General features: G+C 39.8%; 1 protein-coding gene across 1 annotated transcript in view; it reads left to right on the top strand.

The window, feature by feature from the left end:
- usp34 (ubiquitin specific peptidase 34) overlaps positions 1 to 14,203 on the top strand; it is a gene marked incomplete in the record, with an annotated part of 75,235 nt that overhangs the window by 2,179 nt on the left and 58,853 nt on the right. The window contains 5 exon segments of the mRNA XM_034129738.1: positions 4,499 to 4,589; positions 6,396 to 6,975; positions 7,436 to 7,486; positions 12,676 to 12,825; positions 13,416 to 13,483. Of these exon segments, the coding sequence (XP_033985629.1) occupies positions 4,499 to 4,589; positions 6,396 to 6,975; positions 7,436 to 7,486; positions 12,676 to 12,825; positions 13,416 to 13,483 (940 nt within the window).

Below are 14,203 nucleotides of genomic sequence, written 5' to 3'. Positions count from 1 at the left end.
TTAAAAGTCTGTGGACACCCAACATGTTAGACACCTGTGCTACTAGATTATTGACATATCGTCTTAAGGCTCACGGTTATAATTTTGCTGCTATTACAGACTCTTATCTTTTAATACTTTTGACTTAAGAAGTCCTGGGATTTTGCTCTTATTCTGCAAGAATAGCCTAAAAAAACGTTCATACAGGAGATGCACACATGACATGGTTCTACTGACATGCCTTAAACCGTGTTTGACCTTTTAACGTTAACATGCAGACAGATATCTGGTTTTCATTCTTAGCAGTCTCAAATTCGCAGTATAGTTAAATGCTATAACATTTCTAAACTATACAATTACACAGAAATACATTACATAATTATCAAATACAAGTGAAGTCTGTTTTGCCAAGGCCCGCACACTTTCTATTTGTCTTTTTTTAGAGCTCTCTTGTCCGGGAGTCCATCAAAAAACGATTTAAGGTCATTCATTTCCCTTTATTTATGGAGAGGGTTGGTCACCAAAGTCGGCAGACATGTGGGTCTGAATATGTCATCTCTGATGTCGGCCACTGATGTTAGCTGCAGTTGTTCTAGTTCATCCCACAGGTGTTCGATGGGGTTGAAATCGGAGCTTTGTGCAGGACAGTCCTTTCACAGAAATCTAGGAAAACCATTGATTTTTTGGAGCTGCTTTCTAGTGTATGGAGACATTGTCAAAAGGAAAGAGACCTTTGACACCAAGCTAGAAAACACTATTGTCTTAAATATAACTGTGTGCTGTCGTATTAGGATTTATCTAAATTGAAAGCACATAGCTTTGGCCATATGTGTTCATATATAGTTTTAATGAATCCCTAAATACAAAGATTACACTAGGTGAATTATACCTGGGATTATTGGGCTGGTTGTTAGTTTTAAATATATTTGACCTTCTGGTATTGGATGTTTGGCTGCCATATGACCTGTCACTTAGCTGTTAGTGTGAATACAGGTTCAGATTCAGCGTTGTGTGCATTCACTGCTTGTGTTTTTGTGAAATGTGGGGAATACAACACAATATAGGGACCAGAGGACTGTTCTCTAATATGGTGTATATTTTTTCCAAACCTCACATCAGGTTGTCCAGTTCATGTTTATCACAGAGGATGTGTTGCTTGGTGATAGAAGGTCAAACATTGGATTGCATTTTCACCTTTATTCACCTGCATGCCAGAGGTCATTGTGTGGACAAAATGCAGGTTGTCTTGGCGACTGAATTGCTTTGAAGAAGACACAGTTTTCACATTTCAGCGTTAGAGTTTAGAATTTATTTAACCGTACAACACCTTACCTGATATGTAATACCAAACAATATTTATTTCAGTACTCTACCATGAGAAATGTAAACATCAGAATATCAATTTAGGAACTTTTTGATCAAGAGTAAAAATACAATCTTACCCTTTTTGCCGTGACAGCTTTAGATACTCAGTGTTTTGGTTCAATATCAAGCCCTACCTTTAACATAAAAACTCTACAATATATGTATTGTAAACGGATACATGAATGAATATGTCGTGCTTTTGTGTTGTAACAAGTTTGCGGTGCACTTTGCTGACAGTACACACAGCTCCCTTTGAACTCAAGTAACAAGACAGATCATCTTATGTGACTTTTCACATCAAATAAAGTTTAGAAACTGGTCAAAATGTGTTTAAAAGTGAAAGTGAAAATGTTCAAATGCATTTAAAGCTCCCATTCAGTACTCGGCGGCAGGTTTGAAACTTAGTGTTTTAAATATATTTTACTAAGTACAAAAATAGGTAGGTTTATTATCACCAAGTCCTACAAGCAACATCATAGTTATGTAAACAGATTGAAGTATGAATGAGTTTTTTTTTGTTGGAACTCTTGTGTTTTCAGACTCTCATATTTGAGGATCCGATAAAGGTTAACGTTTTCTCTGTGCTGACACTGAACAAACTGTTTCACCTCACTGCACTAAAGAGATTTAGTTTACAATAACTTTCAGCAACACATTTGCATTTAAAAAGCTTGGTCAAACACTTGTTGAGTATTCTGTGGTTTGATTCTAACTCAAAAGAAGAAATCTGCCTCATGTGCGTTTTTAAAATCTGTAAACCTGTTGAGCCTTTACAGCTTCTCTCATACTAGCTGGGGATTTGGGGATTTTTTTGGGGGGGGGGGGGTCAGCAGTGGGGGGGCTGTCAGCTGTGACAGCTCTGTCTACAAGACTGGCAGCTCCATGTGTTGGGTGTGCAGGCGACCTGTGACCTCCGATTTGCTGCCGCAGCATGTGTGTTTGTGTGTTTTTGTAAGAGACAGAAGCCTCTTTTACAACAGTGCGGTGTGTCCTGACTCAGGGCCGGGACACACACTTTAAAAAAATGCAAGGATTTGCTTCTTTCCTGTGTTCTGTGTGTGGATTGAATATCTGTAGAGTGTTTGTAAGACAAGGCGAAAAAGGAAAATATGTATCATTGGGAGAATCATAATACTTTTGTGACTTTTTTTAAATACTAAAATGTTAAATGAGTGGTTATCGGTGTCGACCGTGAGAAGCTGATTATTATCGATAATCTGTATTTATAGAAAAACTAAATCCATACCATGCATCCCTAGCAGAGAGCTTTATTCACACAGAATGGATTGTGAATCAGACGAGAGATTCTGATTAACCTTTTCATGAAGTTTAATTTATTTTGCAGACGCACACCTGACCTACTTGTGTCGACCAGACCATTTTGTTTACGTAGCATCCTGCATAATCACATCTGCATGTCTTATTATATAGATTGTTGCATTCAAAAAGCATTTCCATACACACTTAAACAAAAACGTTACTTAATCTTCACCATTTTTGGCACTTAAATTAATAATTGGTACCTGATGATCAAGACTGATATGATCATTGTTCAGTTGTATGTCGAACGAGTGTCCTTATTAGTCTGGTGAGGTAATTTATGAAAATTGAAAGGAAATATAGTTTAAATATAGGTTTCGGACAAGAAAGAGAAAACTCAAAAAAGGATAATAGGGCCGCTTTAATTCGACAAAATGTATTTTGAAAGATGTGTGTCTTTCAAGGTTATGTCGTATAAGATAATACATTCGGCTTCTTAGCTTATACAGTAAGCGTGAAATGTTGACAATAGTTCATCAGTGTCTTTTTCTGTATTGATGGGAAGATGCTAGTTTTGTCTAGATGGAATCTAAAAATGAGTTTTTAAATGTGTCTGACAGGATATCAATGTTGCTGTGTTTACTGTCTGCACAGATGAAGTGTGGAGTTTAGAGCAAATCAACCTTGAGATGCCAACACGTCTGTATAGGCGTCGCTCATGTTATGTAGATTGCATTTTGGTTGATGTCCTCGCTGTTGATTGGCTTGTGTTGCCGTCAGTCTGACAATAGCGTTGTTCTTACACTGAAAGGGTTAAAAATGTTCCCTTCTCGATGCACCTCAGAGGTGGGTTGTTGTGCCAGAGATCCCTAATCCAGTAAATCTAATTACAAAATCCAGTTGCTTTGTTAGGAAATATTACAAAGCCCTTTATCTCTGCTGTTCTCCTTAAAGTGGGAAACACAGAAGAGCAGAGTTGCGTCTATCAAAGAGTATCCTTTTCCACATATTTAGAGCGTACGATGTTTCTCACTCAGCCTCTGTTGGCTGTCACAAACACACTTCATCTGAACTGTACTTATGGTGTCCCAGCTGCAGCGGCCATGTTTAAACGCCTCCAGTCTGGCTGAGCGTTCCAGTCACAGTGCAGGTGTCCTCCCCCTCTTTATATCCACTCTGAGATGCAGCCATTAACTGGATGTAATGCTGGCACCTGTGTGCCTTTTCCCAGACAACATCATCATTAAAGGCTGCAGGAAAAACGGCCAAATCTCCCGGGCCAATTTCCCAGAGAGTGGAAGTCCGCTTCTGTTCTGCGGCCTCAGAGGAGCTTCTGTTCACATGTGGAGCTGAAAGGGCTCTGGTTCAGTTTCAGTGACGAGAAACGTTGAATGAACGGTTGAGATGGCTGATTGAGTTTTATTGTTGCAGTTTTTGGTGTCCTGTGTGTCTTTGCCGTCTAATTGAGGTCAGCGATTCAGCGGAGACACCTGATTCCTCTAAACTGGGCGTGACTGATGTGGATCTTTGTAGAGGAATACAATAAGAGGAACTTTAGACCGAAGCCAATCTGATTAAGGTTTATCGGATGGGCAATATTTGAGAATAAACATGTGATAATAATTATTCTACTCGTTTCAGTATATGTAACACTATCAAACAAATCATGGAAACCAATTGGACATACTACTTGAAGTTGTGTCCAATTGCCGTCCTTTTTGATTCATCCAGATATTACATTGTTTGTTGTTCTTCTGTTATTAATCTAATCTCAATACATCTCAAATTAAAGAAACAGGTTACTTGGAAGAAGATAAATTAGGTCTGCATTCGATCTAACATATGATGTATCAAGCTGCTCCTTGACAGATATTTCTCTCTCCTCTCTCCTCAGTATCGGATGCAGACGGCAGTGAAGGAGGCTTCCAGCTAAAGAAGGAACATGCCCTGCGAGTGCTGGGATACATCAGCTCCTGGACACAGAGGTCAGTGACATCTCAGACAACGCATGTCTCTTCTACATCAACATGTGTCCCCTCTTCTTCATGTCTCTTCTACATCAACATGTGTCCCCTCTTCTTCATGTCTCTTCTACATCAACATGTGTCCCCTCTTCTTCATGTTCTCTTCTACATCAACATGTGTCCCCTCTTTCTTCATGTCTCTTCTACATCAACATGTGTCCCCTCTTCTTCATGTCCTTTCTCATCAACATGTGTCCCCCTTCTTCATTCTCTTCTACATCAACATGTGTCCCCCTCTTCTTCATGTCTTCTACAATCAAACATGTGTCCCCTCTTCTTCATGTCTCTTCTACATCAACATGTGGTCCCCTCGTCTCTTCATGTCTCTTCTCATCAACATGTGTCCCCCTCTTCTTCATGTCTCTTCTACATCAACATGTGTCCCTCTTCTTCATGTCTCTTCTTACATCAACATGTTGTCCCCTCTTCTTCCATGTCTCTTCTACATCCAACATGTGGTCCCCTCTTCCTTCTGTCTCTTCTACATCAAACATGTGTCCCCCCTCTTCTTCATGTCCTCTTCTACATCAACATGTGTCCCCTCTTCTTCATGTCTCTTCTACATCAACATGTGTCCCCTCTTCTTCATGTCTCTTCTACAATCAACATGTGTCCCCTCTTCTTCATGTCTCTTCTACATCACCATGTGTCCCCTCTTCTTCATGTCTCTTCTACATCAACATGTGTCCCCTCTTCTTCATGTCTCTTCTACATCAACATGTGTCCCCTCTTCTTCATGTCTCTTCTACATCAACATGTGTCCCCTCTTCTTCATGTCTCTTCTACATCAACATGTGTCCCCTCTTCTTCATGTCTCTTCTACATCAACATGTGTCCCCTCTTCTTCATGTCTCTTCTACATCAACATGTGTCCCCTCTTCTTCATGTCTCTTCTACATCAACATGTGTCCCCTCTTCTTCATGTCTCTTCTACATCACCATGTGTCCCCTCTTCTTCATGTCTCTTCTACATCACCATGTGTCCCTCTTCTTCATGTCTCTTCTACAATCACCATGTGTCCCCTCTTCTTCATGTCTCTTCTACATCAACATGTGTCCCCTCTTCTTCATGTCTCTTCTACATCAACATGTGTCCCCTCTTCTTCATGTCTCTTCTACATCAACATGTGTCCCCTCTTCTTCATGTCTCTTCTACATCAACATGTGTCCCCTCTGTGTAAAGAGACTCTGAAAGTTTCAGGAACAAAGATTCTCTCTCTTTTTGTCCTGATCCATAAAAACCTGTCTGAAAATGAGCTGATCAGATTTTGGCCACTTTATGATGTCATAACGATGTCTTGGCTTGAGTAACCATTAGCCAATCACCAACCAAGGTAACCCCCCCCCACCTTATCACCTGAATCTCCTCCTAGAGCACCATTGTGTTCTTTGTAACCAAATATCTCTCAGAGGGGCGTGGGGAGGGGCTCCTTATTTTCATCTAAAGTAACAGACAGAGAATCAGCACTTTGGAAACAGGGCTGAAACAGAGGGGATTATGGGATGCTGCAATGATCTGTTTGGTGTTTCAGCCAATCAGAGACAGGCTCTGTATATATCTGAGACCTATAAAAAAGTAATGAAAAACAGTATTATAGGGGACCTTTTTAAAGGTGCATAAAAAAACCCAAAACAACCAAAACAGGGTGCAGCTATAAGTTACAGTAACATTCAGTGAGATCCTGAAGTGACTGGCCTCAGAATAAAGCTCCGTGTCATGTTTCAATCCTCTTTAACGCCTCCTGTGTCTCTGTGTTGTGTCTTCAGACAATGCCTCTGCTGCTTCAAGGAGTACAAGCACCTGGAGGTGTTCAACCAGCTGGTGTACGCCCTCATCAACCTGGTCATCGCTCAGATCAGCAGCCTGAGAGACCGCCTCTGCTGCGTCCAGGATCAAACACATAAAGGAGGCCTGTGTGGGGCGGAGGGGGGGTCTGAATGGAGCGAGGCTGCACCCGGACCCCTCCCTCAGCCCTCCTCACCGGGTGAAGATGAACCCGTGAACGTGGAGAGAGACTCTGCAGAAGAAGACGCCGAAACATCTGACCAGAATCAGAATAAGATCCAGGGTCAGGGGCCCAGCCAGCCGTGTGAAGCCCAGATGGAAGCACTGGGGCCTGGGGAGAGTGGCAGTGCTGCTGGGGGAGGTGATGGAGGAGCTGATGGAGGAGCTGATGGAGGAGCTGATGGAGGAGTTGGAGGTAGCAGTAGCAGTGATATCCAGGATCCATTCAGCTCCTGGAGCACAGAGGAGAGGGAGAAACTGCTGCTGTGTGCCGCCAAGATCTTCCAAATCCAGTTCCCCCTCTACACCGCCTACAAACACAACACACACCCCACTATAGAGGTGAGGAGGAGTCCCGTATCACACACACACAACACACACACCCCACTATAGAGGTGAGGAGGAGTCCTGTATCACACACACATAACACACACACCACTATAGAGGTGAGGAGGAGTCCCTTATCACACACACATAACACACACACCACTACGCCTGCAAGGTACAGCCTGACAAGTGCTGACACAGATATGAACTGAATTGTATACATTTAGGATAAACCCCTTGAGAAGAACCATCTCCTTTTCAAATGGGGTCCGGCAAGACTGTAACAAGAAAAACAAAATCACATCACAATACAACCACAGACAAGATGCATAGTAAACATTTCTGATGAGATGACTGTGACTTGATAATAATAGTAATTGATAAACCTCATGAACAGAACTGCGCTTTAAACGAATTAACCTTCTTGAGGACAACACATATCTTTGATCTCACTGTCTCTGTTTCTTTCCTTCAGGACATATCTGCTCATGAAAGCAACATCCTGGGCTCCTTCTGCGACATGAACGTAAGATATTTAAGTTTATTGTTACACCCTAAATACTGTCAATCAACCGGCACCTACAGCAGGAAAAGACCCCTCAAAATACCCCCTCTGCTATAAAAAACAGACTTCCTTTGTCATTAGATTGAAACTCCCAACGCCTTGATCACTATAGGCTGCTTCTGAAACCATTGTCTGCGTAACGCTTAAAGGGAGAATTTGTCCTATTGTTTGGGCGGTTATTTTTAGACAGCTGTGCTTCATCCAGAGCAGGGGGAGTACCAGTGATGATGAACAACTAGATTTGGCCCTGGTGCATGCTGGGAGACGCTTTAAGAGACATTAGGGGTGTTTCTCAATCGCGAGTACGCTTGCTTGGTAGCACATGTCTGCCGAGCATCTTGCTTCAGAAGCGAGTCAAGAATACTTCCTGGCATTCGGAAAACAAAGAGAGGAACACGCTAGCAAGTGTGCAGGTGTGCGTCATATGAGAGGCCCCGCCTTACATCTTCCGCCACAGATTTGGGGAAATTGGTCCGTGCGCAAAGCATTGTGGGGATTTTAAGACCGCAGAGTCTACTCATGTGCAGCCTCGATATTTCTCCAAACGGAGTACGCCGGGCTCGGTAGATTTCCAAGTATGCTGGAGATTGGAACAGTCCTTCGGCGGCACTCGATGACGTAGTATGCTTGAAATAGTGGCTCTGAAGCAGCTTTACTCGCGATTGAGAAACACCCTAGGGTTCCCAAACGGTGTCACATGACCGGCTGAGAAGACTTGGGTTTATTGGGACTTTTTCTCCTTTGACACTTTAGTTTTGATTCAGTTTTGATTTCAGTGTGAGGTCAACATGCTGGGGGGTTTATTCCAGCAGGAAACCTGAATGAAGTGCTTCATCATCGGCTTTCGACAGTGAAGGGAAATACCTTTAATGTTAGTAACACCGGTTTTAACTGAGTCACTTCCTGTCACTCGTCTTAAAATAATCTGAAAATCATCCCTGACTCAGCAGCAGTTTTGTGGACCGCTGCAGGGAGACGTTTGTCAACAGGACAGAAGTTAATATCTCGAAACAATCTTTGACATTTTGTGTCAAATAAACTCAATATAATAACTGTGTCTTCCAACTTAAAGCAGCTGCATGTGAACTACTTTTTATAAAATGTTCCAGAGGTAGTTTTTCAATAGGTCACAATGAATTGTACAAAGTCTCCCATGAATAAACACGGATGGTAAAGGTGCAGTAACACAAAGAGTATAGTGGTTTGTTTACTTTCTAAATAACTTATCATTAGAATCCAGTATCATTTGTGTTCAGCGATGAATAGTAAGTTCAATATCTTAAGTTACTGTTGACATGCTTTTTCTAACTCAACCTGACAAAGTTATTTCGTTAGCTGTTGATGTTTCTTCTTGGGCTTTGGATAAATACTATTTAAATACTACGGGCACGCTGGAAAGTAGGAAAACCGGCTTACATAAGAGCCGAACATAATCAATGTTTAATCCAATTTAAACATTAACAAGAGACACAACCGTTGAGTTTCTCTTACTACAACCTCATATACTCAAAACTTGACAGACCCGCCGCGCCCAGCTCAAGATGCAATAATCAGTAATATTTAGCGACATATCTCACGGTATATTTTTACACCACTGACTCAAACTTTAGTGTTTTCTGCTGTAGTTCACATTGTCTCCTGACCTCAGAGGGTATCTCAGATCTGACCTCAGACACATGATCCCCAGCGGCTCACTCTCTAAATATAAACGTTTTGTTTCGTGAGGTTTCACGTTGCTGCGATCGCTTCGTTGCTGGGGGCCATCTGGATTCATTTTATCCCGTGGAATCAGATTTCCTTTGTTTATTAATATTACTGGACTAAATGGCTCCAGATGGGATGTTCTATGAAAAGGGGAGCAGCTTCACAATAAAACAACGACAGCGCCTGACATGTTGCTGTTCTGTCCATCAGTTATTTTACATAGAAAGCATCATTTGATTTGGTTGTGGATCAACTTCAAATCAGCAGTGGAGGAAAAATACTTAAATATTTTACTTAAATCAAAGTAACAATACTGCAGTACAGATATACTCTTTTGCAAGTAAAGTATTTGTATTTAAAATCATTTTATCTAAATGACCCATTTTAGAATATAGTTTATATGATATATTTTGGAATATACTGTATATAATAGTGCATTCATGGGTTCATCGTTTTAGGGTGAAGGCTTTCATTCACTTGTATTTACCTTGGATATTGTTACTGATCCTGAGGGTAAATTACAGGATGTATAAAGACTTCTGACGTATCATGATGTATTCATTGATAATATCTTCAATTCTTAATCTGAATTGAATACATTTAATGGTAAAAAAAATGTATTTCACGGATATTTAGATAGTAGAAAATGGAAATATTCAAGTTAAGAACCTCAAAATTGTAATTGAGGAAAGTAGTTAATTACTTATTATCAATATAACTGTTTGCTATCCCACAAATAGGCCTATACATAAAAATCTATGAACAAAAGCTATACTATAAAATGCCTTATGGTAAAAATAAGTATGTGTCTAGCAATGAATTACTCTAAAAGAATTACTCTACTCAATTTAATTGGAATAAAGAAGTGCTCAGTTTGACCCACAGAGGCAGAAAGCCTGATATCACAGTCTGAGTTGAATGCAGTGTTTTGAGTACAGTTCCGTGTTTATAAAAGTATTGTCCTCATTTCCTGCCTCTGCTTGTTTTGTCAAACGGACGCCCACTTTATTACAGAGCCTCATAACCCCCACAGTTATGGGCTTTCAGTCTTTCCTCCTGATGCTGCTCTTTGTTCTCTGAGATTAAGAGATCAGGATCAGTTCAATAACAATGTTTAGGAAAGGAATGCATTCCTATAAAAGTGTGTTTTAATGAGCTCATGTGGGTACTGTAGTTTGTAAATGAGGCGTAGGGGTGCCGTTTCCGTTTCTTGGATATGGTTTCCTGCAGATGAAGTCCATGTCCCTCAGAAAGCAGTAACGTGTCCCCGGATAATCTGTTTTACCTTCCCCTCGTAATAAAGTTTTCATTAAACTCACGGGATGTATCATTTCAGAACAGGCTGTATGAAAAAGGAGCATGACCAACAAAAAACATTCCAGTTTTCATTTGTTTTACTGTCCATAACAACTGGCAAACAACTTCAAACTAATTCCTGTATTTATACTTGCTTTCAATCAAGGCAAAAGGTTCAAGGTTCAAGGTTCTTTATTGTCAAACTGAAATAGCTACAGAGTAATTATGTTGTTGAAAATCGTATGTCACAGGCTTCTCCAACAATGCAACATAATAACAATACAGAGAGCAAGAGCAATACAAAAAGAAAAATAGTTATAAAATAAAGTGATGATGTGGAATAGTGCAGTACGAGTCTATATACAAGTTATTGGAATGATAGATATTAGATACATACTACTGAGTAGCAGATGAATGTTTTGAAGTTGTTTCAGCAGTTCAATTGTTTAACAGTCTCACTGCCCGCGGGAAGAAACTGTCTCCGAATCTTCTTGTCTTTGCCAGGATGCTGCGGTAACGCCTGCCAGACGGCAACAGAAAGAACAGTTTGTGTCTGGGGTAGGGCTGTGCGATTATGGCAAAAATCATAATCACGATTATTTTGGTCAATAATTGATATCACGATTATTAAAAACGATTATCCATTTACTTTGAAAACATCCATATATTGAAAAAAAAATGTTGAACAGTATCTTTTTGAACTTTAAGTATAATTCAACAGAATGTTTTTTTTTTTTTTTTTTTTTTTTTTAATACAAATAATAATCGTTTTATTTCGATTACATTGTTTTCGTAATCGTTGCAAGCCAAAATCGTAATCGAGATTAAAATACGATTAATTGCACAGCCCTAGTCTGGGGTGATGGGGGTCTTTGATAATCCGTAGTGTTTTCTTCCTGAGCCGCTGGGAGTAAAGGTCCTCCATGGATGGCAGCTCCGTCCTATATATACAAGTTCATGATATATTGTTGAGTGCACTAACATTTGCTCGACTGTCCAAATGTTATTGCCTTTTGCTCACAGTTGTTGTTGACATGATATTAAATTCACATCACGTATAATTGACTGCCTATAGCAGACTTAAGTGTTGAGACATCTAAATAAAGAAAACCATTCCAGCACTATAATTAAGGCTCATCATGTTAGTTTTCTACTGCTTGTGTATGTAGACACTCCGCTTTCAGTGATTTTTACAGGCCAAAAATACGACTGTAATACACAACATACAACCAATACTTGTATTTCTACTTTATACTACAACAGTCTATTGCCGTGTGGAAATTCAGTCAAAAAAAGGTAATGATTTATTGTTTTAAGAACACCAAAATAAACATGACTACACCACCATTTCCAATACACTCCCCTCTGTCTGATCCAGAAATGCAGCAGCTCTCGTAACAAATCTTATACAACCATTTGGCAGTAGAGTTCAGAATTGTTGTTGACATGATTTTCAATTCAACTCTAAAGTCCTGCAAGTTTTTAGAACGAGCGTTGAAACATCTAAACATAGAAAAACCAAGCCAGCACTATAATTAAGGCTCTTTCTCCCCTTTGACTTTTGGACTGCTTACATATGTAAACCACCATCTTTCACTGATTTGACCGACCAAAAATAACAGTTGTTTTTATATTAATACAATTTCAACTATCACATGTAGAGTAGAGATTCAATCAAGTCAAAACAAGTTTAATATGAAGTACACCAAAATAAGAAAAACGACACTTTTCAACACACTTAACTTGTTGAATCCAGAAGTGCAGCAGCTCTTATAACACAGCACATAATGCATTTTAGTTAAGAGTGGATGTTGACATGATTTCAAATTAATTTATAAAGTCCTTCACGTTCTTATAGCAAAACAAGTGTAACATCGAAAAATAGAAAACCATGCCACCACGATAATTAAGGCTCATGATTTTAGGCTTTCTTAGGGAAACATAACAAGATGGTTAAAGGACAAGGCCATTTCAAACTACTACTTTTGTGTTTCCTGCTGCACAAACACTTAACATTTGACTGTAAGCACGACTCAAGTTCACCTTCTGGAAAGTAATGTGGAAAAATCTTAAGATAAAAAGCTTGAGTAATGCGTCAGGCCTTTCTGGGATGTATCTGACGTTGTCTCTCTCTCTCTGCTTGTTGACAGGACGTGGAGGTTCCTCTGCACCTGCTGCGCTACGTCTGTCTGTTCTGTGGGAAGCACGGCCTCTCGCTGATGAAGGAGTGTTTTGAGTCGGGGACCCCGGAGAGTCTCCCCTTCCCCATCGCACACGCCTTCATCACCATCGTCTCCAACGTGAGTCCACACACACACACACACACGCACACACACGAAATACCGTTTCCCACAATCCAGAATACAAATATATATACAAATATGTATACAAATATGTATATCCTATATATACACAATCAACAGACACATGTATACATATGCACACATCTAAAAAAAGGATTTGAAGTAGCACGTTAAAGTCAATAACTCTTCACTAAATGAAAGATTGAGATATGATTTGATAAGGGATGTTTTTTGCAAATGTATTAAGAACACATTTTGAAATATAATGCACTCTGATATCAGTTATGAAATAAATTCTCCCTTAATGAAAGGTATTATTAATTGTTGTGATGTGTTTCAGAGAGCTGTTAATGATGAGGTCCTGATTTTAAGTTCTGTTGAACAGTGTTGCAGTATACTGACAAGTATTTTGTATATTTAACCAACCCTCATTGATGTTAATTATTTGTATTCTGCTGTAATTTAACCGAGATGTTCCCTATGAACTAGGAACAGAGATACCAGTGATTATAAAGACTCCCAATGCAGTCTGTCTGATATGTTTTCATGTGAGTTTGATGTTAAATACTCTTTGTGTTTGCTCACAGATCCGAATATGGTTGCACATTCCCGCGGTCATGCAGCACATCATCCCGTTCCGCACCTATGTAATACGGTGAGTTAAATCCCTTAAAAGCTGTGATTCTATATGTAAAAAGGAGAACCTATAGAATAACATGCATTTATTAAACGTGCACATTTGAACATGCAAACACAGAACAATCAGCCAAACCTAAAGAACAAGTAATCCACAATAAAACAAAAACAGTTCTTTATCAAGACCCAGCAAATTTCCCTCAACGCACCCAATTTTAAAAATAAATGTGAGTGGTAGACAATTCTCCCATGCACCCGCCGGCACACAGACGTGCAATGACCTGCTTGTTTTTGTTGGTAAAATACTTTAAAAGTCAACTCATCAGACTCTAAAGTAAAGGTTCCTGCATTCAGCTGTTTGTGACAAAAACAATAGAAATAAGCCCAACATTTCCCATTTGAACTCAGAGCTTCTGCTGCAGACTCCCTGATACGTCCATGACTGAGGGGCTGCCATTTTGTTGCACACCTTTCTTCACAAATCAGGAAATGAAAGCAGGAAATGTAGAGGATTTGTGGGATGGATTTTATTAATTCAAATCTGAACAAATCGAGATATAATTGCCAGATCTTAATCAGTAATCTTCCTAAAAACCTGTGTTATTCTGTACTGTCAAATATAAAAGACACACTTGTTGCATCTTTTTAAATGCTTAAGGAGACCCTGACATTTAGGGTGTGTCTCTGCATGGACGCTTTCTGACATTTAAAGTGAGGAAGCCAGACGAGGTCCAATTTT

Source organism: Trematomus bernacchii, unplaced genomic scaffold (genome assembly GCF_902827165.1).
Source record: "Trematomus bernacchii unplaced genomic scaffold, fTreBer1.1, whole genome shotgun sequence".
Lineage (NCBI taxonomy): Eukaryota > Metazoa > Chordata > Actinopteri > Perciformes > Nototheniidae > Trematomus > Trematomus bernacchii.
The sequence above is the reverse complement of the archived record's forward strand: the minus strand, read 5'-3'. Positions and strand labels throughout refer to the sequence as shown.